Source organism: Ornithorhynchus anatinus, chromosome 6 (assembly GCF_004115215.2).
Source record: "Ornithorhynchus anatinus isolate Pmale09 chromosome 6, mOrnAna1.pri.v4, whole genome shotgun sequence".
In the NCBI taxonomy this organism is placed as follows: Eukaryota; Metazoa; Chordata; class Mammalia; order Monotremata; family Ornithorhynchidae; genus Ornithorhynchus; species Ornithorhynchus anatinus.
The window spans coordinates 45,563,639-45,588,769 of record NC_041733.1 but is presented as its reverse complement, the minus strand read 5'-3'; the positions used below and the strand labels follow the sequence as shown (position 1 = coordinate 45,588,769).

At 60.9% G+C, this 25,131-nt stretch overlaps 1 protein-coding gene and 1 long non-coding RNA gene across 2 annotated transcripts in view; one reads left to right on the top strand and one right to left on the bottom strand.

Annotated features, from left to right (window-relative positions):
• Window positions 1–25,131, top strand: part of LOC100090796 (vascular endothelial growth factor receptor kdr-like) — a 156,029-nt gene that overhangs the window by 38,795 nt on the left and 92,103 nt on the right. Inside the window, exons 2-3 of the mRNA XM_029067183.2 lie at window positions 4,582–4,678; window positions 8,570–8,790. Of these exons, the coding sequence (XP_028923016.1) occupies window positions 4,582–4,678; window positions 8,570–8,790 (318 nt within the window). The remainder of the gene's footprint in view (window positions 1–4,581; window positions 4,679–8,569; window positions 8,791–25,131) is intronic.
• On the bottom strand, window positions 13,945–14,801 carry LOC114812837. The gene is made up of 2 exons (XR_003760458.1): window positions 14,675–14,801; window positions 13,945–14,058 (listed from the first exon to the last, which is right to left on the bottom strand). It is a non-coding gene; the product is annotated as an uncharacterized LOC114812837 (long non-coding RNA).

The following is a 25,131-nucleotide window of genomic DNA, read 5'->3' as shown; positions in this document are numbered from 1 at the left end:
TAAAATATTTCAGTCGAATCAGGAAGCGGCGTAGCCTACTGGGAAGAGCACAGGCTCGAAAGTCAGGGCACCTGGGTTCTGATCCCGTCACTGCCGTCTATCTGCGGGGCGCTCCTGGGTAAGTCACCTACCTTAGTTTCTTCATCTGTAAAATGGAGAGTCAATACCCGTTCTCCCTCCCCCTCAGACTGTGAGCCCCGGATGGGACGGGGACTGCGTCCAGACCTGTCTGACCTGGGCCTGGTCCGGTGCTTAGCCCACAGTAAGTGCTTAACAAATGCAGTGCTTATCATCTGAAGGTACGCGAGTGTCTACCCACGAAGAGTAGCCGGAACGTGCCTCGACGACGGCGGTAAAACGGTAGCCACCGTCCCCACCGCCCGGCCCGGGGCTGGCAAAAACCGAGCCCTCCCCCGGGATCCGAGGCGGGCTTCGAGTCGGCCGGGGATGGGGAGTTTCTGCTACGGTCCCAAGCGTACCCGGCCCTCCTCCTAAACGGGGCTTCTCCGGACAGCCTTGGGAGGAATGGCATCACAGGCTAGTTACCCCTCCCCTGCCCGCCCCCAACAGACACCCCCCACTGGGAGACTATCTTTTAGACTCCATCTCGTCTATGGAGGGGCCCAGGGGCAGGAAGAGACTGGAACGGGCTCCTCCTTCAGCCGGGAGCTCCGGGAGAGATGCCGGCCTTTGTTCTAGTCTTCCGGGGAATCCCAGAGGGATATGGGGGGGGGGGGGGCACGGTGCTCACGCATGTGAACGTGTGGGGGGGAGGGGGAGGGCGTGCGTGGCGGTGGGGTGGGGAGCGTGCGTGCGTGTGTGTGTACATCTCTGGCTGGGAAAAAGCGGCCCCCCGCATCCTCTGACTCCAGAGGCTTGGAGGGTGTGATTTGATAAGCAGTGGGAGGGATTGTTTCGGTGGCTGCCAAGTCTGGTTAAGCAGGCCGCGGTGGGGGGGGTTCCCAGCCCCACCCGTGGCCCCAGGGAGCCAGAGGCCCAGAGAGGTGACGGCTACACACCAGAGGGGCTGGGGGAGGGAGGGGGCCGGGCCGGTTTACAGACCCTCCCGCTGGGCCCTGAATTCAGCTGGACCTCCAAGGGTGGGGTCCGATTCCAGGCCTCCAGTCTCTACCAGCCCATGGGAAATCAGCCCCCGGAGTAGGAGGGGCGGGTGGCCAGGTAAGGACGGGACAGGACTTGGGTAAGATCAGAGAGGGACATTTGAGGGCTGAGGGCCCGGGACCCTCAGGAGGAGCTCAGCGGCCCCGTCCATGGCCCTGCGACTAGCACAGCGAGTCAGTCGGTCAGTCAGTCGTATCTACGGAGCGCTTACCGTGTGCGCAACGCTGTACTAAGTGCTTGGGAGGCTACGGTAGAACCGCAAGCGGACGCGTTCCCTGCCCACGACGCGTTTACAGTCCGGAGGGGGAGACGGGCATGATATAAATAAATAAATTGCGGATGTGTACATCGGCGCTGGGGGGCTGGGAGAGGGGATGAAGACCCGAGAGGTGCAGATGACAGCAGACGGACGTGGTGCCTCGCCCCTTCTCTGCCAAACCCTTAGGTCCCGACTCCCAGGACGGGACCCCCCCTCCCCCCGCCCGACATCTGGCAACCCCGGTCCCAAAGCGCTCCCCCTTCCACGATCCCAGTCTCCTCCTCTCCCCTGTCGCTTCCAACGTCTCCGCACTGAGTATCCTCCGGGAGGTGGGTCCGGTTGGAGGAAATGGAGGCGGTTCGGCTCCCCTCCCTCCCCGGCCCGTGGAAAGACAGGCTCCGGGCCCACTGGGCGGCAGGATGGCAGGATAGGGATCTGAGCCGGTTGGGTCAGGGTCAGGTGTTGACCCCTGCACCTGGGGAAGCCCCCTTTTCCTCAGCTTGGGCTCACTGGGGTTAGGCCTGTGTGGGTATGAGTAGGTATGTGTGAGAGAAAGAGAGAGAACGTGCATGTGTGAGTAGGGGGACGTAAACTGCCCCGTGCGGATCGAAAGACCACCCCGGAGTTTCTCTCTGTTTACCCTTTGATCCGGTTCCCCTCAGTCAGCCAAAGCAAACGCTGGAGAGAAAGGTAGCTCGGGAATATAAACACCGGGATCGGAAAACACTTTCTTCTGTGCAAACATTTTCACAGGGCCGGGGAGAAATCTCACAAGAGGCCGGCTGTCCGGCAACCCCGGAGGATCAGCGAGGGCCTCCCCCCCCCCCCCCCCCGGCACGCTTCCCCGAGAGCAGGCCCAGGCTGCCCGTGCCCCCCGCCTGGAGGGCCCGGCCCCGCTGGCCGCGGGCCGCTCTGGCCTTGCCTGTGGCTCTGCCCTCTGGCCCCCCGAGCTAGCAGGAGGTCTCCCTTCTGGGCCGCCGGGAAGCAGGTCGAGCTGGGCTTCGGAGCGTCGCGTGCGGTTTAGCTAGAGCGTGTTTCCGTGGGATGATAGGAGATGGCCTTCCCGGGTGACCTTTCAGCCTCCCCTGTCCAGAACGGGGTCGGACCGAGCGGAGGGATGGACCGGATGACCCCGGGGGGGTGGGGGGGGGGGACCTGGCAGCCTATCATTCGGGAGTTGGGAGGTCAAGCGCTCCTCCCCCGGCCTGCTGCGTGTAAGTCACCCAACTACTCGGTTTCTCGGTTTCCTCTCCTGCAAAATGGGGGTTAAATATGTGAAATTCACCGCGAGCCCCATGTGGGACGGGGACGGTGTCGAAGCCGATCGACTTGCATCTAAGCCGATACTTATACCGTAATTTTAATCGTATTCCTTATCTACCTCGGCGCTTACTACCGTGCTCGGTCACATAGTAAACGCTTAACAAGTACCACGTAGTATTAGCCTCAGGCAGGAAGAAAATGGAACAATTTCCTGCCGTGTCTTGGGCCAAGTGCCTAAGAGATGACCCTTCCTCCCCTCACTTGGTGATCGGAGGAGGAGGGCAGGAACAGGGCTTCTTTTGCCCCTTGGTGCCCGGAACCCTTCCTGTGTGATTTTCCTTTCCCGTCTGCCCTTCCCCTTCTCCACTGGGCCCAAGGAATTGCCCATTCCGTGGCTTGGACGGGAAGGGGTCTCTACTCAGTCGCACCTTCCGTTCTTTCCGGAGCCCCCCGCCCTGCCTCTCCCTCCCTCCGGGCTCTCTCCGGGGAATTGCTATTGTTCTCGTCCGTCCGTCTCCCCCGATTAGACCGTGAGCCCGTCGAAGGGCGGGGACCGTCTCTGTTACCGATTTCTCCATTCCAAGCGCTTAGTACAGTGCGCTGCACATAGTAAGCGCTCGATAAATGCTATCGAATGAATGAATGAATGAATGAATGAATCCCGAGGCAGCCGCCTCCGTTGCCCGGGGTTGGACCGGAGGTCGGGCCCGGGGTCGGGCCAGGGGCACCGGTGACTCCGGGCGGTCACTCCAAGGCGCGGGGGGTTCCGGGCCCGAGGTCGGGATCCGGCCCGGCCCGACCCGCCGAGGCCGAATGGCGGGACGCGGACGAGGGTCGGTGAGGTCGGAGAGGCCGCTGCCGGCTCCGCCTCCTTTGCCACCGTAAGGATGCCGGGGACTGGGTCGGCCCGGTAGCCGAGGCTTCCCTCCCCCTTCCCTACTCCTTCCCCTTCCCGGTTTCGGCTCTCGGCCTCCACTCCCTTCTTCTCGCCTCCTTGCCCACTGGGAGGGGTGGGCCGGACGGCTTCGGGGTACCAGGAGGATCAACAGTTCAGGCCTCCGTTGGTGACAACCCCCTGCCTGCCATCCTTCACCCTCATCCTTCACCTGGGGGCTCCCGAGGCAAAGTTGTGGGTGGAATCCATCCATCATCCATCGGTGATACGTACTGAGCGCTTGCCGTGTGCGGACCCCTGTACTAAGTGCTTGGGAGAGTACTAGCCGATAGAACCGGTTCCCTTTCCACGAGAAACGTACAGTCTAGAGGGAAGCCTGTCGTTTGCAAACGTGGGGCAGCTCCTGGCGGCCGCCCTGTGGATGCTTAAAACGGCGCCGGGCAGCTCGGGCCGCCAGAGCCGCGGGCCGGGAAGCATGGCCGAGGTTTGAGAGGCGAGAGAAGGACACGCGGATTGCGCGCAGGTGCAGCCGGCAATCGCGCCTCAGTTTCTTAGGGGAAGCGGCGTGGCTCAGTGGAAAGAGCCCGGGCTTCGGAGTCAGAGGTCACGGGTTCGGCTCCCGGCCCTGCCGCTCGTCAGCCGTGTGACCGTGGGCGGGTCGCTTCGCCTCTCTGGGCCTCAGTGACCTCATCCGTAAAATGGGGATTAACCGTGAGCCTCCCGTGGGCCGACCCGATGACCCCGTATCTCCCCCAGGGCTTAGAACGGTGCTCGGCACGTAGTGAGCGCTTAACAGATACCGACATCGTTATTGATTTTTCAGCTTAGACCGTAAGCGTCTCGAATGCAGGGATCACGTCTGCTGACTGGATATCCTCCCCCGAGAACGGTGCTCTGCGTACAGCAAGCGCTCAGTCAGTACCATTGATCGATGGATTTCCCGGAACCCGTTTTCGGGTCTAGCCCTGGGGTCCCGCATGTCTTCTAAATGAGATGGAGGTGCCGTTCCTTAGCGCCCAAGCGCTCTCTTCTGCCTTCCCAGGTCTCGCGGATGAGGACTTCCCGATGAAACCCGAACTGAGCCTCCCGGGGGAGCAGGTGGTGATCGAAGCCGGGACCGCATTTGATGTGACGTGCAGGTACTGGAGGCCTGGGTGGGTGGGAGGACCCCGGCTCCACCCCGAAGCGGGCGGCGAGGGCCGAGGGGGGGCGGTGAGGAAGGGGGCTAAGAAACGCAGTCTTCTAGGTGATGTCTGCCGGGCAGATGCCCCGTACTTCCAGACTTGCTTTCCCCCTAGCGAGGCTCCGACGGCTGATCGCATTTTCCACCGCCTCATTTGGCTCGAGAAGGGTGGGCTTGGCTCTCGAGCTTCGGATCTGCCCATCCACCCTCCTCCCTGCCCTCACAGCGCTAATCCCGACGGTAGGATCTATCGAGCGGAAAGGACCCGGCCCTGGGAATCGGAGGATTTGGGTTCTACTCCTGGCTCTGCCGTTTACCTGCCTCGGGGCCGTGGGCGACTCACTTTATTTCTCTGCGCCTCCGTTTCCTCATCTGTAAAATCGGGATTCAACCCCCGTCCTCCCTCCCCTCCGGGTCTGGGGGGGGCCGAGGACTGTACCTGATGTGATTACCCCCTCGCTGCCCCAGTGCTTAGTAATAATGATGTTGGTATCCGTTGAGCGCTTACTATGTGCAGAGCACCGTTCTAAGCGCCGGGGGAGACACGGGGGAATGGGGTCGTCCCACGTGGGGCTCGCCGTCTTCATCCCCATTTTACGGATGAGGTCACTGAGGCCCAGAGAAGTGAAGTGACTCGCCCGCGGTCACACAGCTGACGAGTGGCCGAGCCGGGATTCGAACCCGTGACCTCAGACTCCAGAGCCCGGGCTCTTTCCACTGAGCCACGCTGCTTCTGCGTAGCCCGTAGGAAGGCCTCGGCGAGTACCACAGTTATCGTCGTCATCACCTACTTGGTGCAGCGCCCTGACCTAGGTGCTCGGGGAGTGCAGAATAAAGAAGCGACACGTTCCCAGTCCATAAGGAGCTTCCGCTCTAACGGACCAGTGGAAAAATGAGTGCAGCTAGAGAGGTCAAGAATAAGTTACCGAAGAAATGCAATCGCAAACATATCTACCCCGAGGATGGGTGTAAATAAGCTCCTAAGGGCTAGAGTTATTTATGGGCTTATGAGGCTTAGGGTGTCAAGATAGTGACCAGAGAAAGAATAATAATGATAGCTTAGTGGAAAGATCCCGAGCTTGGGAGTCGGAGGTCGTGGGTTCTGATCCCGGCCCTGCCGCTGGTCTGCCGTGTGACCTCGGGCAAGTCACTCAACCTCTCTGGTTACCTCATCTGCAGAAATGGGGATTAAAAAACGTGCGTCCCACGTGGGACAATCTGATCACCCTGTACCTACCCCAAGGCTTAGAACAGTGCTCTGCCCGTAGTGAGCGCTTAGTAAATACCATAATCGATAGTACTGATCGTGATGTTGGTTAAGCACCATGTTCTAAGCACCGTACTACGTGCCGGGGTAGAGGCAGGTTCCTCAGGTTCCACAAGGCCTCGCGGTCTAAGTAGGAGGGAGCGCGGGTGTTGAATCGCCACTTGGCAGGCGAGGGAACCGAGGCACGGGAAAGTGCCCGAGGTCACCCGGCAGACGAGTGGCAGAACTAGGATCGGAACGAGGGTTAGAAGCCCGGACCCGTTCTCTTTTTCACTAGGCCTCTCTCCTCGTCCACACCATCCGTTGGAGGAGATGGGCTTTCAGGAAGGATTTGGCGGCGGGGAGAGTCGCGGTCTGCCCGATGCGGGGAGGGAGGGAGTTCCAGGCTGGGAAAACGGCAGGAGCGAGAAGAGGGAGGCGGGAGAGAAGAGGAACAGCTGAGAGGTAGGCTGGGCGGGATCAAGCGAGAGGCGCGGGGAACTGTGAGTGAAGAGAGCGGGAGGATTAAGGTGAGGGCCCTTGTGAGTTGCCTCTCTTTGACGCAGAAAGACACGGGGAGCCGGGGGAGGGTTTCGAGGCGAGGAAGGACGTAGGCGGAGCGACGCTTCAAGAAGTCGATCCCGGGGACGATCGACACGTCCGGTCCGGCCGGCGGAGAGACAGATCAGCCCCGATCTGAGGCTCGGTCGGGGCCCCCCGCCAAGTCGGCAGCCGGGGCCCGGGCCGAGCGGTCTAGGGCCCCCGACGATGTCACGCCGACGGCCCCGGAGCTGGGCCCGGCTGCCCGCCGTGGTCTGGGAGGACGAGCCCCTCGGGCCCGCGCTCCCCGGCCTCCCTCCCCACCTCTCCATCTCACCCCGTCGGACCCAGGCGGCCGGACAGGGATCCGAACCACCTCCCCGACGCCCCAGCCCGCCGTCGGGGGTCCGTGACCCGTCTCACGCGACCGCCCGGTCCCCAGAGACGGGCAGGCCGCGGCTTCACCCCGACCCCTCCCCTCGACTCCACCCCCTTCCCCTGTGAGGCCAAGGTTCCTGGGAAGGGCAGGAGAAGCAGCGTGCCCAAAGTATGATGAAGACGGTAATAATAATAACGATAATGACGATAAGGATATGTCTTCGACACCTACTATGTGCCGAGCGTTGTACCGGGGCAGAGACAAGGGGGTCGGTTTGGACCCAGCCCCTGTCCCTCACGGGGTTTACGTCCGAAAGGGGGGAGGGGGAACAGGTATCGTGGCTCACTGGAAAGAGCCCGGGCCCTGGAGTCAGAGGTCATGGGTTCGAACCCCGGCTCTGCCACTCGTCAGCTGTGTGACTGTGGGCGGGTCACTTCACTTCTCGGTGCCTCAGTTCCCTCGTCTGTAAAATGGGGATTAAGACCGCGAGCCCCACGTGGGACAGGCTGATTCCCCCGTGTCCACGCCAGCGCTTAGAACAGCGCTCGGCACATAGTGAGCGCTTAACAATTACCGACGTTATTATTATTAGAGAAGCGGCGTGGCTCAGTGGAAAGAGCCCGGGCTTGGGAGGCACGGGTCATGAGTTCGAATCCCAGCTCTGCCACTCGGCAGCTGTGTGACTGTGGGCGAGTCACTTGACTTCTCTGGGCCTCAGCTATCTCATCTGTAAAATGGGAATTAAGACGGTCAGCCCCACGTGGGACGTCCTGATTCCCCCGTGTCTACCCCAGTGCTTAGAACAGTGCTCGGCCCCTAGTAAGCGCGTAACAGATACCAACATTGATTAATTAATTAATTAATCTAATCCCCATTTTGCGGACGGGGAAACTGAAGCGTGGAGAGGTTGCCACATTGCTATCATCATTATTATTGTTTAATCCAAGACCACAAGCTGTAACCTTTATGCATTACCTCTATACATTTATACAATCTCTATGTATTCGTATAATCTATAGGTATTTGCGTCTGTATCTTTATAGTCAGAATCAAGTGGATTTTTCCCTCAGTGGCCCTCCTCCTGCGAGATCCACAGCTTTATCTGCTATCATTACTGGGGAAGCAGCGCGGCTCAGTGGAAAGAGCCCGGGCTTGGGAGTCAGAGGTCACGGGTTCGATTCCCGGCTCTGCCACTCGTCAGCTGGGGGACCGTGGGCGAGTCGCTTCACTTCTCTGGGCCTCACTCACCTCATCTGTAAAATGGGGATTGACTGTGAGCCTCACGTGGGACGCCCTGATGACCCCGTGTCTGCCCCAGGGCCTAGAACAGTGCTCTGCACAGAGTAAGCGCTCAACAGATACCAACATTATCATTAGGCGGAATAGGGAAGCTCTGCCCCTGGGGCTCGGACCTAGGCCTCATTTCCAAGCGAAAAGGAAGGGTTTGTGGTGTTTGGAAAGATGTGGGGTGGGGCAGTTTGGGGGCCGGGCCTAGGGGGCCCTCCTGAATTCCTGGGTCCTTCAACAGCTGCCCCAAAGTAGCGGCGTCTGGGTGTCTCGTAGAGAGGCTCCCCGAAGCGGAGCCTCTCGCCGGGCTTGTCGGGGTGGCAGGATTATGGCCGCCCGGGCCTCTTCTCCCGCCATCCAGGAGTGACCGGCTCTCTCTACCTTTGTGCCGACAGGGGATCGGCCCCCGTGGCCTGGGCCTGGGCGGGCGACTCCTCCCCGAGGCGGGTCCGCCGGCGGGAGCGGCCGTGCCCCGACGACCTCCGGCTCACCTGCAGCCGACTCACCGTCTACGGGATGGCGGCCGACGACACAGGCTACTTCACTTGCACGTACCGGGACGGTGCCGTCGCCGACGACCCCGACCTCAGGGCCGCGGTCTACGTGTTCGTCCGAGGTGAGGGGGCCCCCGCGAACCCGCCGGCCGCTCCCACGGCGGCGGCGGCTCGCTGGGGCGCACGGCGTGGCGATGGGCTCCCCGGGCCCGACTCCGTCCGCGAGCCTGGGGGGGGGGGTGGGGCGGGGGGCTCCGATCTGAAAGAACCCCGGCCCAGGAGCTGTGAGGTCCAGGTTTTGCCCCCCGCTCGGCCCCTGGAGCGGTCTGGGGCCGGTCACCTCTCTAGGCGAGGGAAGGGAAGCGGCGTGGCTCAGTGGAAAGAGCCCGGGCTGGGGAGCCGGAGGTCATGGGTTCGAATGGCGGCTCTGCCGCTTGGCAGCTGGGAGACTGTGGACAAATTACCTCACTTCTCTGTGCCCGAGTTCCCGCATCTGGAAAACGGGGATAAAGACCGTGAGCCTCACGTGAGACGACCCCATGACCCTGGATCTCCCCCGGCGCTTAGAACGGTGCTCTGCACCTAGTAAGCGCTGAACGGATACCAACGTCATTATTATTACATTATTATTATCAGGCCTCAGGTTCCTCATCTGTAAAATGGGGAGAACGGTCCCTACCTCAAAAGGAAGTTGGGAGGATGGAAAGAAATCGCTGATGTCAAAACACCCTATAGAAAAACCAAGATATTATTATCCTATGTGAGTTATTCCCTTCCCCCTTCCCCCGCGGGTTCGCGTGGAGCCCGGAGAGGGTGTGATCTAACTGCGTCCGTTAAGCGCTTTCTCGGCGTCGGGCGCTGTGTGTCGTTGCTGAAATGTCACCTAGCAGTTCTCTGACCAGATTGCAAACGAAACCATCCCTTCCCCGCCTCCCTTCTCCTGCCCACCCCCAGACTCTGCCCTCCCCACCCTCCCCCCGCTCTCTTGGCAGGCAGTGGACGCTGCTGCCGGGTGAGGGAAGGAGATGGGGATCCTGAGGAAGCGAAGGAGGGGTGAGGCGGCCGGGGGAGAGGCTTGGACTTGAATGGGGAGGAGAGGTTTAGGGATCGGGCAGAGCAGGGAACCGGATGAAGGAATCGTGGTTATTTATTGAGCGCTTACTGTGGGCTGAGCACCCTACCGAGTGCTTGGGAGGGTAAGATCAAGCGGCCCGGTGGAAAGAGCCCGGTCTTGGGAGTCAGCTCCGCCACCTGTCAGCTGTGTGACTCTGGGCAAGTCACTTCACTTCTCTGTGCCTCGGTTCCCTCATCTGGAAAATGGGGATTAAGACTGGGAGCCCCACGTGGGGCGACCTGATCACCCTGTATCCCCCCAGCGCTTAGAACGGCGCTTCGCACCTAGTAAGCGCTTAACAAATACCTTCATTATAAAGCGGGCAAGACGGGTTCCCTGGGCACAGCGAGCCTGCGGTCCGGCGGGCATCGACTCCCCCGAAGACCCGCTCGGACCGACGTTTCAGAACCGACCCGGGCGCCGCTGGGAGAGGGTAGAGTGGGAAGGCAGGGGCCACGTCTTAGACCGCTACAGGCCGATCCGTCAGTCAGTGGAATTTCCTGATCGCTTACTACGGGCCAATCACTGGACTAAGGACTTGACCGAGTAAAAGAGTCATGGGTTCGACTCCCGGCCCTGCCACTTGTCAGCCGTGTGACCGTGGGCCAGTCACTTCACTTCTCTGTGCCTCAGTTCCCTCATCTGGAAAATGGGGATTAACCGTGAGCCCCACGGGGGACAACCCGATGACCCTGTGTCTACCCCGGCGCCTAGAATAGTGCTGTGCACATAGTAAGCGCTCAACAAATACCAACATTATTATTATTATGATGATGATGATGATTATTAAAATCCAGTAGAGCCCCTGCCCTCAAGGAACGCGCATTCTAGGGCTGCCTGGCCCCGGCCCTCCCGAGTCTAGTTCCCCATACACTGCTCTTCCTTCCTAGGTGGGTCCGTCCTTAGCCCCCCAAGAGATCCCGGTCGTCCCTGCGTTTATGAGAAGCAGCGTGGCTCAGTGGCAAGAGCCCGGGCTCGGGAGTCAGAGGTCATGGGTCGAATCCCGGCTCTGCCACTTGGCAGCTGTGTGACCGTGGGCGAGTCGCTTCGCTTCTCTGGGCCTCGGTTCCCTCATCTGTAAAATGGGGGTTAACCGTGAGCCTCCCGTGGGACGACCCGATGACCCCGTATCTCCCCCGGCGCTTAGAACGGTGCTCGGCACCTAGTGAGCGCTTAACGGATGCCGGCATTATTATCATTTCTCCCGTTGGCCTGTCTTCTCTCCGGCCAACGGCCCCCAGGCTGTGTTGGGGGCCCCTTACCCACCCTGAAACCCTGTTCGGCTCGACGGACCCCCTGGACCGAGATTGCCGATCAGTCGATAAATCGGTAAGGTCAGTGTTTTTTTTACCGAGCGCTGCGTGCAGAGCAGCGTGGCTAGGGGAGGCAGCGTGGCTCGGTGGAAAGAGCCTGGGCTTCGGAGCCGTGGGTCACGGGTTGGACCTCCGGCCCCGCCACCTGTGAGCCGTGCGACTGCGGGCGAGTCGCTTCACTTCTCCGGGCCTCCGTTCCCTCATCTGTAAAATGGGGATCGACCGGGAGCCTCACGCGGGACGACCCGATGACCCCGTATCTCCCCCAGCGCTTAGAACGGTGCTCGGCACGTAGTGCGCGCTTAACGGATACCAACGTCATTACTGAATCAAGCACTCGGGAGGGTACGACCCGGTAGTACAGCGACCTCAAGGTTGGTTCTTCCCACCGGGCTCAGCTCCCATGTGCAGCCTGGGCCCCTCTCCCGCCATTCCCCAGGCCCTCCCCCTCCCCACCCCCTTTCCCAGTTTGGGCCCGGTCCTCCCCCCGCTCGCCTTCTTCCTCCCTCCCCCACGTCACCTCCTGTCCAACAACCGGCTCCCACCGTCTTCCCCTCCGGCCTCCCGCCTCCCCTTAAGACGGGGACCGACTTCGGACGAGAGCGGTCTTCTGGTGGCGGGGGCCGGGGGGGGGGGGGGGCTGTCCCGGCAGGGCTTGGGCTGACTCCTCGCCCTTCCCTTCTAGCCGGGCAGGAAGGGCTAACCCCACCTGGCCCTCCTCTCTGGCACCGCTCTGGCGGGGAGGACCGGGAGGCCGGGCCCGGGACGCCCTCTCTGATTGCTTCTCTTGGGTTCCGGCTTCCTCTCCGAAAGGACAATGGACGTCTCCTGACCCACAGGGGCCTGTCCTTCTGCCGGCCAAGTGGTTCAGCGCCTCCGGAGTCACGGGGCGGGTTTTTCCTCTCTCGGGGGAGCTGCCAACTCGATCGGGGGCCGGCTTCCTCGCGGGGCCGCTCCCAGCCTCCTTCTCGGCCCCAGTTCCTGCGCCGGGCCGTCTCCTCCCCTCACTCCCGGGGCTCTGGCCGCCTCGGTCCCGGGCCGACCCGGCCGGGGAGCGACCCGCTGGAGCCCTGTCCCGGGGCCCCCCTGCCCCCCGATTCTTCCCTGAGACCCTCCCTAGGTCCCAGAGGCCCTCCCGACCTCCCCTGGCTCACGTCTCCCTGTACCCAGAGAGCCCCAACCTCTCCTCGGGGAATCGCAGGCCACAGTGCCTGGCTCTGGGAGAGAAAAACGGTTACGGGGAAAGAGCCCCTGACAGGACAGTGATAAGCGTGGTGTCCGTTAAGCATTTCCTGTAGGCCGAAAGCGACGTTAAGTGCTGGGGTAGATACGACACGATCGGGCCGGACCCGGACCCCGTCCCCCGGTCCGAGAGGGTGGCAGAATGGGGGTTGAATCCCCCTGAGGATTCGGATGGGGTACCTGAAGCTCAGAGAGGTCACTTGGCCGGGATGGCGCGGGAGGCAAGCGGCAGAGCCAGGAAAAAACGCCCAGGCCTCCCGACTCCCAGTCCTGTGCGCTTTCCACTAGACTGTGCTGCTTCTCTACAACCCGGGCTCTGGATTTACCCCTGCCCCTAGTCAGGGTGGAAGAGAAGCCCCGGGGGCTCTATGTCATCCTGTCGGCTTCCCTGTCCCGGCCTGCCAGCCAGAGGCTCCGGTGAAAAATCCCGGCAAGTGAGGTCTAGTCCTTTCCTCCGGACCCCCGCTGCTGCCCGGTCGCTGGGTTTTATCCCCTGGGTCTATGCCCATCTTACGGATGCGGACTCCGAGGCCCAGACTGGGTAAGCGACTTACCCCGGGGCACCCGGTGAGCTCGGCGGCAGAGTCCCTGTTATTGGTGGTTTTTTTCTCTAAATGGTATTTGTTAAGTGACTACCGGGTGTCAAACGCTGTTCCGAGTGCCGGGGTAGGTCGGACACAGTCCCTGCCCTGCGCGGGTCTCGCGGCCTAGGTAGGAGGGAAAACGGGCTTCTGCTCCCCATTTTACAGTTGAGGAAACTGAGACCCAGGCAAGTTCAGTGACTTGCCCAAGGTCTCACAGCAAGCAGTTGGCGGAGCCGGGGACGAGAACCCAGGTCCTCCGACTCCCAGGCCACGCTCCCTCTCCGCCGGATGCCGACTTCCAGCCCAGCGCTCTTTTCTCTGCGATTTAGGGGTGTGAGATCCTAAGGAAGCTAAATAGAGTGCCCTGCACACAGTGAGCACTCAGTAAGTAGCATTATTTGATTTTTAAGCTCTGAAGGTTGTGATATTGAAGGTGGTGGGGGGGAGGGGGCTCTCCTCTCTCCAACGTACGCGTGTTCCCCCGGCCCTGGGAAATGAGAATCCAGCCTTCGCAGAGGTCTCACGGCTCACCTCAACAGTAATAATAATAATAATAATAATAATGTTGGTATTTGTTAAGCGCTTACTACGTGCAGGGCACTGTTCTGAGCGCTGGGCTAGTCACTTAACTTCTCTGGGCCCAAGTTCCCTCATCTGTAAAATGGGGATTAACTGCGAGCCTCACGTGGGACCACTTGATTACCCTGTATCTACCTCAGCGCTTAGAACGGTGCATAGTAAGCGCTTAACAAATACCAGCATTATTATACAGGGGAATGAGGTCGTCCCACGTGAGGCTCACAGTCTTCACCCCCGTTTTACAGAGGAGGGAACTGAGGCCCCGAGAAGTGAAGTGACTTGCCCACAGTCACGCAGCTGACAAGGGGCAGAGTCGGGATAGGCAGCCTACTTCCTTCCTCCAGACATTCATTCCCCGAGGGAAGAGCCCAGCTCCGGAGCCAAAGAGGGGAGAGGCCGAAGAGCGGGGCCGGGCAGAACCGAGAACCTCGGGAATTCGGGTCCGGTGAAAAGCTAGGAGGTTTATCCGAGGAGCCGAGCTCTCTGACCTTCCTGCTTCTGGGAATCTCAGGAGGATGGTTTCCCCTGGGAGTCTCGCGGAGGCATCTTGCTTTCCGGCTGGAGAGGAAATACCGTGAGAACAACACTTCTCAGGATGCTGCAACCCTTCCGGCCCCGCTGGCTCGCAGAGAGCTTCACACTTATCAAGATGACAGCTCCTAAGGCTAGACGTGACCTCGAGAGGTCACGGAGGCCACGACTCCCTGGTCTAGGCAGCTTGGTGGAAAGAGCGTGTGCCTAGGAGTCAGAGGACCCGGGTTCTAGTCCCAGCTCTGCCACCTGCCCGCGGTGTGGCCTTGAGCCAGTCACTTCAATTCTCTGGGCCTCGGTTTCCTCATCCACAAAATGGGGATTCAATATCCAGGCTCCCTCGCACTTGGACTGTGAGCCCCATGTGGGGCATGGACGGTGTCCCACTTGACCAGCTTGTGTCCCCCCCCCCCCCAGTGCTTACTGCAGTGCTTGGCTGATAATAAGCGCTTTACAGATATCACCGTTATCTTTAGGCAGTGCCCAGCTGGCGGTGACATCTCAAAACTCAGCAGGCGTGAGCTGCCAAACCCGAAAAGGGCCAGGAACTCCATCCCTAGACCTCTTCCTTCCCCAAATAGGAATCGTTTGGATTAGAACCCCGATCCTTCTCTGACTTCCAGGCCAGGGGTCCCACCCTTACGGCCACGTTGCTTCTCCGGACGGTTTATCCATCGATCCTGCCCCAGGGGTGGAAGTGGCTGGATACTAGGGTTGGGGTTGGGACGTAACACGTGCTCCGAGGCCGGGTCGTCGCGACGTCCCGAGCGATCCGGAACAGAATCCAAGTCATCGTGACATGGCGCGCGCGCACCAGGACGGGGTCTGGGTCGTCACGACATCGTGAGCATTCTGGAGCAGAGCCTGGGTCGCTGTGATGTCACGTGCCTCCGGGACAAAACCTGGGTCAGGTGACAGGGACGCCGCTACCTCCTGCGCGGGTCCTGCCGTTGCGGAGTCAACTCGTGGCCCAGGCCCCCGCTCAGGGACGTAAAGGTTTCCTCAGATGGAGGAATACACATAGAGAGAGGTCAGAGTGGGACGTATTGAGCCCTCCCTGTGTCCAGAGCGCTCTGCTGAGTGTTTGGGACTTTTCCTGCCGTCCGGGGAGCTTCCAGTCTATCAGGAGAGACAGCCATTAAAATCAGATACGTGTCAGGAAAGCAACTGAGTGGTAAAGACACGTACCGAAATGCTAGAGGTACGGAGTGAATCCCGAAAGCTTAGGGAGTACGGACTCAAGTGGACGAGTGACAGAGTCAGAGACGGCCAGAGGAGAGATCAGTCAGGGAAGGCTTCCTGGGGAAAACGTCGCTCCGGAACCCCCCGCTGCCTACTCTTCCAAGGCCCGGGCTACGGCCGTGGCCGCCCCTCTCCGCCGGCGCGCGGCTTCCTCCCCCCGGGAGCACTGATCCCGGGCCGGGGCGGTCTCCGTGATGGGGATGACCCACCGGGGCTTGTGGAGGCGAGGCCGGGCTGGGGGCTGGAGGCGACCCCGTCACTGCCTCGGTCTCTGCCGCCGGCTCGGGCCCCACTCGACCGCCCAGTCCTCCTCCAGCCCTTCCTGGCGGAGGCCCGTCAGCCACCAACACCAGGCTCCGTCCACCATCTTTCTAAGGCCAAAAAAGGAGCGCTCGTCATCATTCCCAGCCTGGGGACAAAGGGAGGGGAAGGACAATACCCCCCCCCCCCCCCAACCCCTCCTCCCCCCCCCCGCCAGGCTCTGCCCCTCCAGTTCCCGATCAGAGATCCCTAAGGCCCTTTGCTGGCCTCGCCAGCTGTCCCACCATCTCCTGTCCCCGAAGGAGAAGGCCAGTAATCGGTGGGGACTGTGGAAGTGGGGGGGAATCCCCCAGCCAGGCCTGCAGCTGCACACCAGCCCTCCACGGTAGCTTCAGGATGTGAAACAAAGAATCCGACCGCGCGCGGAGACTTGAGGGGGTGGGAGCTGGCAGGGGACGACGTTCCGTGATTTGCCACTGGAAGGGAGCCCATCGGGGAGAGAAGCGATTTGGCCCAGCTCCGCCCGCTCCGTCCCGTCTGTCGACAGTGCTGAGGCTGGGAGGGGCCTCCGGGTCTGCCCCTCGCAGGACCTCAGGGCCCCGGTCAGACTCATCGTAAGAAGGGTGGGGGGGTCTCCTAAGGCGACCGAGAGAAGCAGGGTCCAGCTCAGATGTCCGGGAAAGTTCTCTGTGGAAGAGACCTGGGGCGTCTCAGAGACGGGAAAGATTCCCAGCTCACCGAGGCGGGGTGACTGTTAAGGGCGACTACGGGTGATTCCGGACAGAGACTTAGGCAGCGGGAAAAGGTGACTCACGATGAACGTCCTCGGTAAAGATATTATTGTCGTATTCCTGCTTCTTTGCCAACAGGGCCGCTACTTCTCTTCCCCTTCCCCCCCGTTCCCATACCGGCGTTCTCATCTGGGGAGAGAATTCCCCAAATCCCCGGCTATTTAAAGGCAGCCTCGAAGCGGACCGGGGACGGTCCGCCGGGCTCCCGTGTCTCACCGTGTCTGCCTTGGGGCATCTGACTCACACTCCCTTCCGCTCCCAGCGAGATCCATCCGGGTGACCCCGGGGTTCTGGTGGGGGCCGGCTGCCCGCGGGGTCTCCGGCGGAACGGCCGGACTCACTCCGCGGGGTGGGAGAGGCGGAAGACGCCTAACTGGATGTCCTCCCGCCACCTCGAGCTTAACGTGTCCAGAACAGAACTCTCCATCTTCCCACCCGAATCCTGCCCTCCCCGTCACTTTCCCATCCCTGTAGACGGCACCGCCGCCCTTCCTGTCTCGCAAGCCCGGGACCTTGGGGTCATCCTTGACTTCTCTCCTTCAACGCCCGTATTCGATACATCACCGAATCCTTCACGAGATTGGGCAGATCTGCCCTTTCCGCTCCATCCCAACTGCTATTGCGTAAATACAATCACTCATCCCGTCCCACCTTGATTACCGTGTCACCCGCCCGGGTCGTTTCTCTACAGAAACGTTCAGGAAACTCCAGCGGTTGCCCATCCACCGCCGCGTCCAACGGAAACCCCTCCCCGTTGGCTTCAAAGCATCTGATCGCCTCGTCCCCTCCTACCTCACCTCGCTACTCTCCTACTACAACCCAGCCCGTCGCTCCTCCAGTGCCAATTTTCTCACTGCTTCTCAATCTTTTCTCTCTCTGCCGACCCCTCACCCACGTCCCGCCTCTGGCCCGGAACGCTCTCCCTCCTCGAATCCGACAGATACTCTCCTCCGCTTCCAAGCCTTATTAAGAGCTCGTCTCTTCCGAGAGGCCTTCGAGGGGCCGGGCTTGGGAGTCAGAGGTCGTGGGATCTGATCCCAGCTCCGCCACTTGTCTGCTGTGTGACCTGGGGCACAAGTCACTTTACTTCTCTGTGCCTCAGTCACCTCACCTGTAAAAATGGGGATTAAAAAATGTGAGCCCCATGTGGGACAATCTGATGACCCGGTATCTACCCTGGCGCTTGGAACGGTGCTCTGCACGTAGTAAGCGCTTAAGAAATACCCCAATTAGCCTTGTTTCCCCTTCTCCCACCCCCTTCTGCGTTGCGCTGACTAGCTCCCTTCATTCGTCTCCCCCCTCCCAGCCCCACAGCACGTATCTGTAATTTATTTATATTCACGTCCGCCTCCTCCTCTAGACTGGGAGGTCGTTATGGGGAGGGAATGCGTCTGCTCATTGTTATATTGTACTCTCTCAAGCGCTTAGCACACAGTGAACGCTCAGTAACTATGCTGGAACGAACGGACGAATAAAAGAATGAGTGACAGCTCCCCCAGTCCAGCCTAGACGTCTGACAGATAAGAGAAGAGGATGAAGTAGCCCAGCCACGCAAATAAGCACCGGCCCACGGGCCCGGGGCCCACGGCTAATCAGGCAGTGGTGTTGAATGAGAAACTGAGTAACCTCCGCCTCTAATTCCCGGCCCTCTGGGGGGTTACGTGCGTGTGCGCGTGCGTGCGTGCGTCTCTCCCGCCGCCATGGATCCGGCGGGTTGTGGGGGTGGGCGCTTGAGGCCTGGGCCGTAGGGAACAGAGGGAGGAAATGAGGAGGAAACGTAGGCCAGATGGAATTCTCGTGGCTCAGTGAGGTCGCACGCGGGAACAAGTGATTGGGAGCCCAGATCCAGGCTCCCTGTGGCCGGGGTTCCTCCTCTTCCAGACTTTCGTGTTCAGGACACAGAAGCCCGCTTGCTGTGTGTGTCCCGGGGGTCATCATGGCATTTATTTAGGACTCGCAATGTGCCAGTCGCCGTACTAAATGCTGGGAGACAAAGACCTTTGAATGGGATGGTCACGCTCGGAGAGAAAGCCCGCGGATCTGGGAGGAACCCGTGGCCTCCGTCAGGTCTCGAGTGACTCCTCCCTGACTGTCCGCATCCACCTCTCTCGGGGGTCGGGGAGGGGCGTCTTAGCTACAGGGGGGACCCCCGCCCCTCGGCCCCCACCGGATCCGGACGCCTCCCCGAGACGGACCGGCCGGCTCCGTCCGCGGGAGAAGGCGGTCGACCGGGGACCCGGGAACGCTTGCCAAGGATGTTTCGGTGCTGATCCGAGGCGGTGGGTGGCGAGATCGGTTTCGAGCCCGGGGGCATCGGCTTAAGCCCGAGGACGAGACCCAGATCTGTGAAACCCAGCAGTATCTAACTCCCACCCCCGAGCCCCTCCCTCGAGCAATCGGTCCGCTATATCGAGCGCTTTCCGAGCGCGGAGCGCTGTACTAGGCGTCGGGGGGAGTAACGATGGCATTTGTTAAGCGCTTACGGTATTTGTTAAGCGCTTACTATGTGCAAAGCACTGTTCTAAGCGCTGGGGAGGATACAAGGTGATCAGGTTGTCCCCCGTGGGGCTCACAGTCTTAATTTCCATTTTACAGATGAGGTATCTGAGGCGCAGAGACGTTAAGTGACTTGCCCGAAGTCACACAGCTGACAAACGGCGGCGCGGGGATTAGAACCCGTGACCTCTGACTCCCAAGCCCGGGGTCTTTCCACCGAGCCACGGAGAGAGTAGAACATAATGGAGCGGGAAGCCCCGTTCCCTGCACGCGGCGAGCTTACGGTCTAGAGCTCTGGGTCCCAGAGGGCTTTGCTGCGCCAGTGTGAGAAAGGGCTCGGGGACTGGGAGTCAGGAGGTCTGGGTTCTAATCCTGATTCTGCCCTGGGTACGCTGTGCGATTCGGGGCAGCTTCTCTGGGCCTCGATTTCCTCCTCCACAAAATGGGGATTGTGAATCTGTGCTCTCGCCCCCTTAGACTGCGAGCCCACTGAGGAGGGACTGCGTCCAGCCCGATGATCTTGAATAATAATGATAACGTTGGTCTTTGTTCAGCGCTTACTACGTGCAGAGCACTGTTCTAAGCGCCGGGGGGTAGATGCAGGGTCATCAGGTGGTCCCACGTGAGGCTCACAGTCCTAATCCCCATTTTCCGGATGAGGTCACCGAGGCCCCGAGAAGCGAGGTGACTCGCCCACGGTCACCCAGCTGCCGAGTGGCAGAGGCGGCACTCGAACCCATGACCCCTGCCTCCCCAGCCCGGGCTCTTTCCACTGAGCCACGCTGCCTCTCTGCTTCTTGAATCTACCCCAGCCTTTGGCAGATAGGAACCACTAAAGAGATTCCACGACTATCACTACGGAGTGGGCAGTTCAGACCCGGTTGGATCGGACACCGAGTCTGGTAGAGGGGTAAGGCGGGATGCCCCGGGGCAAGGTTCCGACTCCGTCTCCACCCTCGATGTACCGGGTTACCGTGGGAAATCGGCCACCCTCTCCGGGCCGCCGCGTCCCCGCCGGCGAAACGGAGACCGACTGGCCCGGTCCCGGCCCACCCCGGTGCGGCGGCGACCTCCAAGCCCGGGAACCCGGCCTCCGGTCCGAACGACGTCGAGACCCGGGGACGAGGATGGGCGAGAGGGGATCCGAGGCCCGCCCGCCGCGTCAGCTCGCGGCCGGGACCGGAATTCTCGTCGGTCGCGACGGCGAGAGCGACGGCTGGAGATTCCGCACGCCGCTCGGGGGCTCGCAATTGCCGGCGGGCCTCCGGCGAGGAGGCCGCCGACCTCCGAGGCCCCATCTGTCTAGTTGACTCACTGCCCGGCCCGGCCCAGACTACGGTCAGGCACACGGAGGCGGTCGTGCGCCGCATCCTACACGGTAACCGTGGCGTTCGTTAAGTTAGTTGTCGAGCCCTAGCACGGATAAAAGACGACCGGGTTGGAAGCAGTCCCTGACCTCCACGGGGCTCCCGGTCTAACGGGGACGGAAAAGGTGTCCAATACCCATTTTCCAGATGAGGGAGGTGAAGTGACTTGGCCAAGGTCTCGCAGCAGGCGAACGGCGGGGATTCGAACCCATGAATCCCAGGCTCTTTCCTCTAGGCCCCGCTGCTTCTTAAGACCCCGCTGGGGATTCGCCGCTCCCGTTCTGCCCTTCCAAATGGAAACAAAAACAACCCCTTGACAAGGCCAAGATGGGTCTGGAGCAGAACCGGAAAATCATACTATCTCACCCCCCCGCCACAGACGGCTCTAGAGCCCCGCCGAAAGAGAGCGGTCCATCCTTTCCGTGAACTTGGAACGCTCGCCAACCTCCTCCCAGAGCCAAAACGGGGCCTCGCCGAGCCCCACCTCAAGCCTCCCCCGTTGCAACCTCAGCCAAGTCTCTCCCGAGTGGTACCCTAGAGCGGTGACGGCTGTTAGGCGGTTACTGTGTGGTAGATCGATCTATCCATCGCTCGTATTTATCGAGCACTTACCGTGGGCCCCGTACTAAACCGGGACCCGGAGAGGTGAAGGACTTGCCCAGGGTCGCACGGCAGGCGGTTGGCAGGCTGGGATTAGAAGCTTTTAACTCCCGGGCCCCGACCCTTTCCGCTAGCCAAGCCGTTTCTTTAAAAGAGTCTTTGATAACGGTGAGCTTCGCCTGGATCGGGTCCGATTCCGGGGGTGGGAGACGTAAATCTGGGGTTCGGCAACCCCAGCCAGCCGGAACGGACCACCCCCACGGCATACAGACACCCTCTGCCCCTACTAGACCCTCCCCAGAGTAAATTCCCTGCTGGGATATTGCTTCGGGGCTCCTGGCCGGAAGCCGCCCAAATCTCTCCGTCCTTCGGCAACCGTCGGTGAAAGCGGCGTCGCCCGGAGAGTCCGGACGGGTTCAGCTTGCGTTCACATCCGTGCCCAGACTGAGGCTTCGGCCGCAGGTCCCGGGGGCCGCCGTCCCTCCTCGGGCCCCCGAGTCACTCACCCACCGACCTTTCGGTGGACTTCCCCGCGGTCAGCCTCGTCACAGTCCATTCCTCTCCGTCGTCGAACGGGGCCGGGGGCGGGCGGGGACGGCACCGACGGGCCGAGCCCCGCGGGGGCTTGGGGCTGACTCTGTTTTGCCTAATCATTAGAGATAATAATACTGGGATTTGTTAAGCGCTCACTACCGGAGTTTTTGAGAAGCAGCGTGGGTTAGTGGAAAGAGCCCGGGCTTCGGAGTCGGAGGTCACGCGTTCGAGCCCCGGCTCCGCCACTCGTCAGCTGTGTGACTGTGGGCGAGGCACTTCACTTCTCGGTGCCTCAGTGACCTCGTCTGTAAAAATGGGGATTAACCGTGAGCCTCACGTGGGGCGACCTGATCACCCCGTATCTACCCCAGCGCTTAGAACGGTGCTCTGCACATAGTAAGCGCTTAACGGATACCAACATTATTCATTCCTGGCAGTTCTGGAGGAGTGGGGAGCTGTGGACCGAACGTCTTTTAGAACGATGATCCAGCCAGATAGGAGGAGAACCAGGAGCGGACAGGGTCGGCGAAGTCCAGGTTGGGTAATATTTCCAGGAGAAAGTCCACGGTGACGAAGGGAGCTGAAAGGGCTTGGAGGATTAGGGTGGAGTGGAGACCATCGGATTGGTCAAGAAGAAGGTCACTGGTGACCTTAGAGGGGGCAATTTCTGTGGAGCGAAGGAGGAAGAAGCCAGATCGGAGGAGGTCGAGGAGAGAACTGGAGGAGCCGAAGCGGAGACAGAGGGTGAAGAAGACTCTCCCAGGGAGTTTGCAGAGGAATTGTAGGAGGGAGTTGGGGCGATAACCGGAGGGAACTGTGGGATCGAGGGCAGGATTTTTGCGGATGGGGAAACGGGAGCGATGTACAGATCAGTGTTCTCGGCCGTTCCGTTGTTTCGGAGCAGCGTGGTTTCGGGTTGGTTTTTTTTTTTTTTTCTTTCTTTCTTTTCTGGGAGCAGAGCAGTCTTCCTGGCGGAGCGATCGACGATCCTTTTCCTGAAGGGTTGCGGAGGCACTTGGAGGCAGGGGGTCTGTAGCTCCCAAAAAGCCATTTCCTTCACTTTGCCGGCCCTCTGTCGATCTCCCTCTGCCCTCAGCTCAGCTAGCAAAGGCTTCTCGTTTGCCTTCCTCTCTCTCCCCAGTCCCCCAACGCCCTCGTTCATCCTTACCTCTTCCTTCCCCTCTCCTGGCTGGGATGTCAAAATCTGCGCAGGGTTCCAAGAAGGAGTTTCTCCGTGGAAATTCCTGTGATGTCGAGAGCGCAGTGTCGTGATGCCGCCGTTGCCCGAAGCGAGAGGGGCCCCCGCAGAGGGGAGAGGATGTGCTTTTGTCTGTGTCCGTGCTTAATAGACAGGTTTTAAAGACAGCCTCTCCCGTAACGCCCGTATAGGTCAGGAAGGAATGAGGCTAGACTTCAGCTGGTCTCGAGTCCGCTGGTCCGAGGAGTGAAGCAGCGTGGCTCAGTGGAGGGAGCCCGGGCTTCGGAGTCAGGGGTCGTGGGTTGGGCTCCCGGCTCTGCCGCTCGTCAGCCGTGCGACCGTGGGCGGGTCGCTTCGCTTCTCTGGGCCTCGGTGCCCTCGTCTGGAAGAAGGGGATTGACCGTGAGCCTCACGTGGGACGACCCGGTGACCCTGCATCTCCCCCGGCGCTTAGAACGGTGCTCTGCGCGTAGTAAGCGCTTAACCAATACCAACATCATTATCGCTATTATTAAATCCCCGCCCTAGGAGGTGGACGAGTGTCCATCTCTGGAGCATTTCCTTCTATTAACGTTGTTGTTATTATTCTTACTGTTGCTGGTAATTTTTGAGCGCTCACTATGTATCGGGCGTTGTTCCAAGCACTGGAGTACGTACAGGTTGATCAGGTCGGTCCCCGTCCTCGTCCCACGTGGGGTTCACGCCCCGAGTAGGAGAGGGGACGGGTGTCGGACCCCAGTTTAAAGACGAGGAAGCCGAAGCGCGGAGAGGCGATTTGCCCAGGGTCACTCAGCTGACGAATGGCAGAGCCGGGATTAGAACCCAGAGCCTCTGACTCCTAAGCCCGGGCTCTTCAGACGGTATCTGTTAAGCGCTCACTGCGTGCCAGGTACTGTACGTACTAAACGCCGAGGCGGACCCGAGCAAATGGGGTTGGACACGGTCCCTCTCCCACGCGGGGCTCACGGTCACAGTCCAGGAGGCGGGGGCTGAAGAGAAGCAGCGTGGCTCGGTGGCAAGGGCCCGGGCTTGGGAGTCGGAGGTCATGGGTTCGAATCCCGGCGCCGCCACTCGGCAGCCGGGTGACCGCGGGCAGGTCACTTCGCCTCTCTGGGCCTCATCTGTCAAATGGGGATGAAGACCGTGAGCCTCACGTGGGACGACCTGATTACCCTGCATCTCCCCCGGCGCTCGGGGCAGTGCTCGGCACACGGTAAGCGCTTGACCGATACCGACGTTATCGATTATTATCAGCCGACCCGCTGATCTCCCCCGAAACCCAAGTGCCGTCCGTTTTCTCTCGACGTCTGTCGGGAGCCCGTCGGGGCAAGGGCCGAGATCCCTCGGGGTCCTTCGGCCGGCTGCGTCCCGGGGGCTCCGGGCGGCCGGAGGCGGAGGCCGGAGGAGCGGGGGTGACCACTCGGCCGAACGTTCTCGAGGCGGCCGCTTCTCCTCGGCTCCCAGGTCCGGCCCCTCTCCCGCTGCCGGCCCCTCGAGTCGTCCGGCCGGGGGAGGCTTGGCGGGGAGGATCCTGCGGCCGTGCTCTCGGCCCTCGGGTGCCCTTCGGTAGCCGGTGCTTGAGACAGCAGTAAGTGCTTCGGGGAGACTCGAGATGACACCAAGGCGCCAATGTTCTTTTTAAGAAATAGACCCCGCCGGGGCGTTTCGGAGCACGACCCAGGGCAGAGCGCCCGGGGTCGGATGGGAATATCAACTGGGATAGAAACCCGGATGCTCGCCAGAGCCTTCGGCCGTCTCCCGAACCCAGAGCACGTCCCTCTGGAGCAGGGGATGTGGCTACTGACCCCGGGGGACGGCGGAAAGAGCCCAGGCCTGGGAGCCGGAGTTCCTGGGGTCTAATCCCGGCTCCTCCACTTGCCTGCCTTGTGACCTCGGGCAAGTCGCTTCACTTCACGATGATGATGACTATTAACAAACAGCATCCTTACCGTGAGGATGATGGGGTGGACGCGGGGTGATCGGGTCGCCCCACGTGAGGCTCACGCTCTTAATGCCCATTTTACAGATGAGGCAACTGAGGCCCCGCGAAGTGAAGTGACCTGCCCGGAGTCCCACAGCCGCCGGGTGGCGGAGCCGGGATTGGAACCCGTGACCTCTGACTCCTAAACCCGTGCTCTTTCCACCGAGCCACACAGCTTCTCTGCAAGTGTGATGCAAGTGTAAGCGCGTAGAAATACCGTTAAAAAACAACCAAAAAACCCTCCTCCGTTATATCGTGCTCTTCTAAACACTTAGTACGGTGTTTCTGTTCAGCGCTTACTACGCGCAGAGCACCGTTCTAAGCGCCGGGGGAGATCCAGGGTCATCGGGCCGTCCCACGTGAGGCTCACGGTTGATCCCCATTTGACAGATGGGGGTGGCGGGGGCACAGAGAAGCGAAGCGACCCGCCCACGGTCCCACAGCTGACGAGCGGCAGAGCCGGGAGTCGAACCCGTGACCTCCGACTCCCCAGCCCGGGCTCTTTCCGCCGAGCCGCGCCGCTCCCCTAAACGAGTGAATGGAGGAGAGCGAAAAAGCGCCGAGGCAGCGGAGAAGGCAGCGTGACAGAGAGGATGAGGAGATTAATCAGGGGCGGCCTCGAGGAGGAGA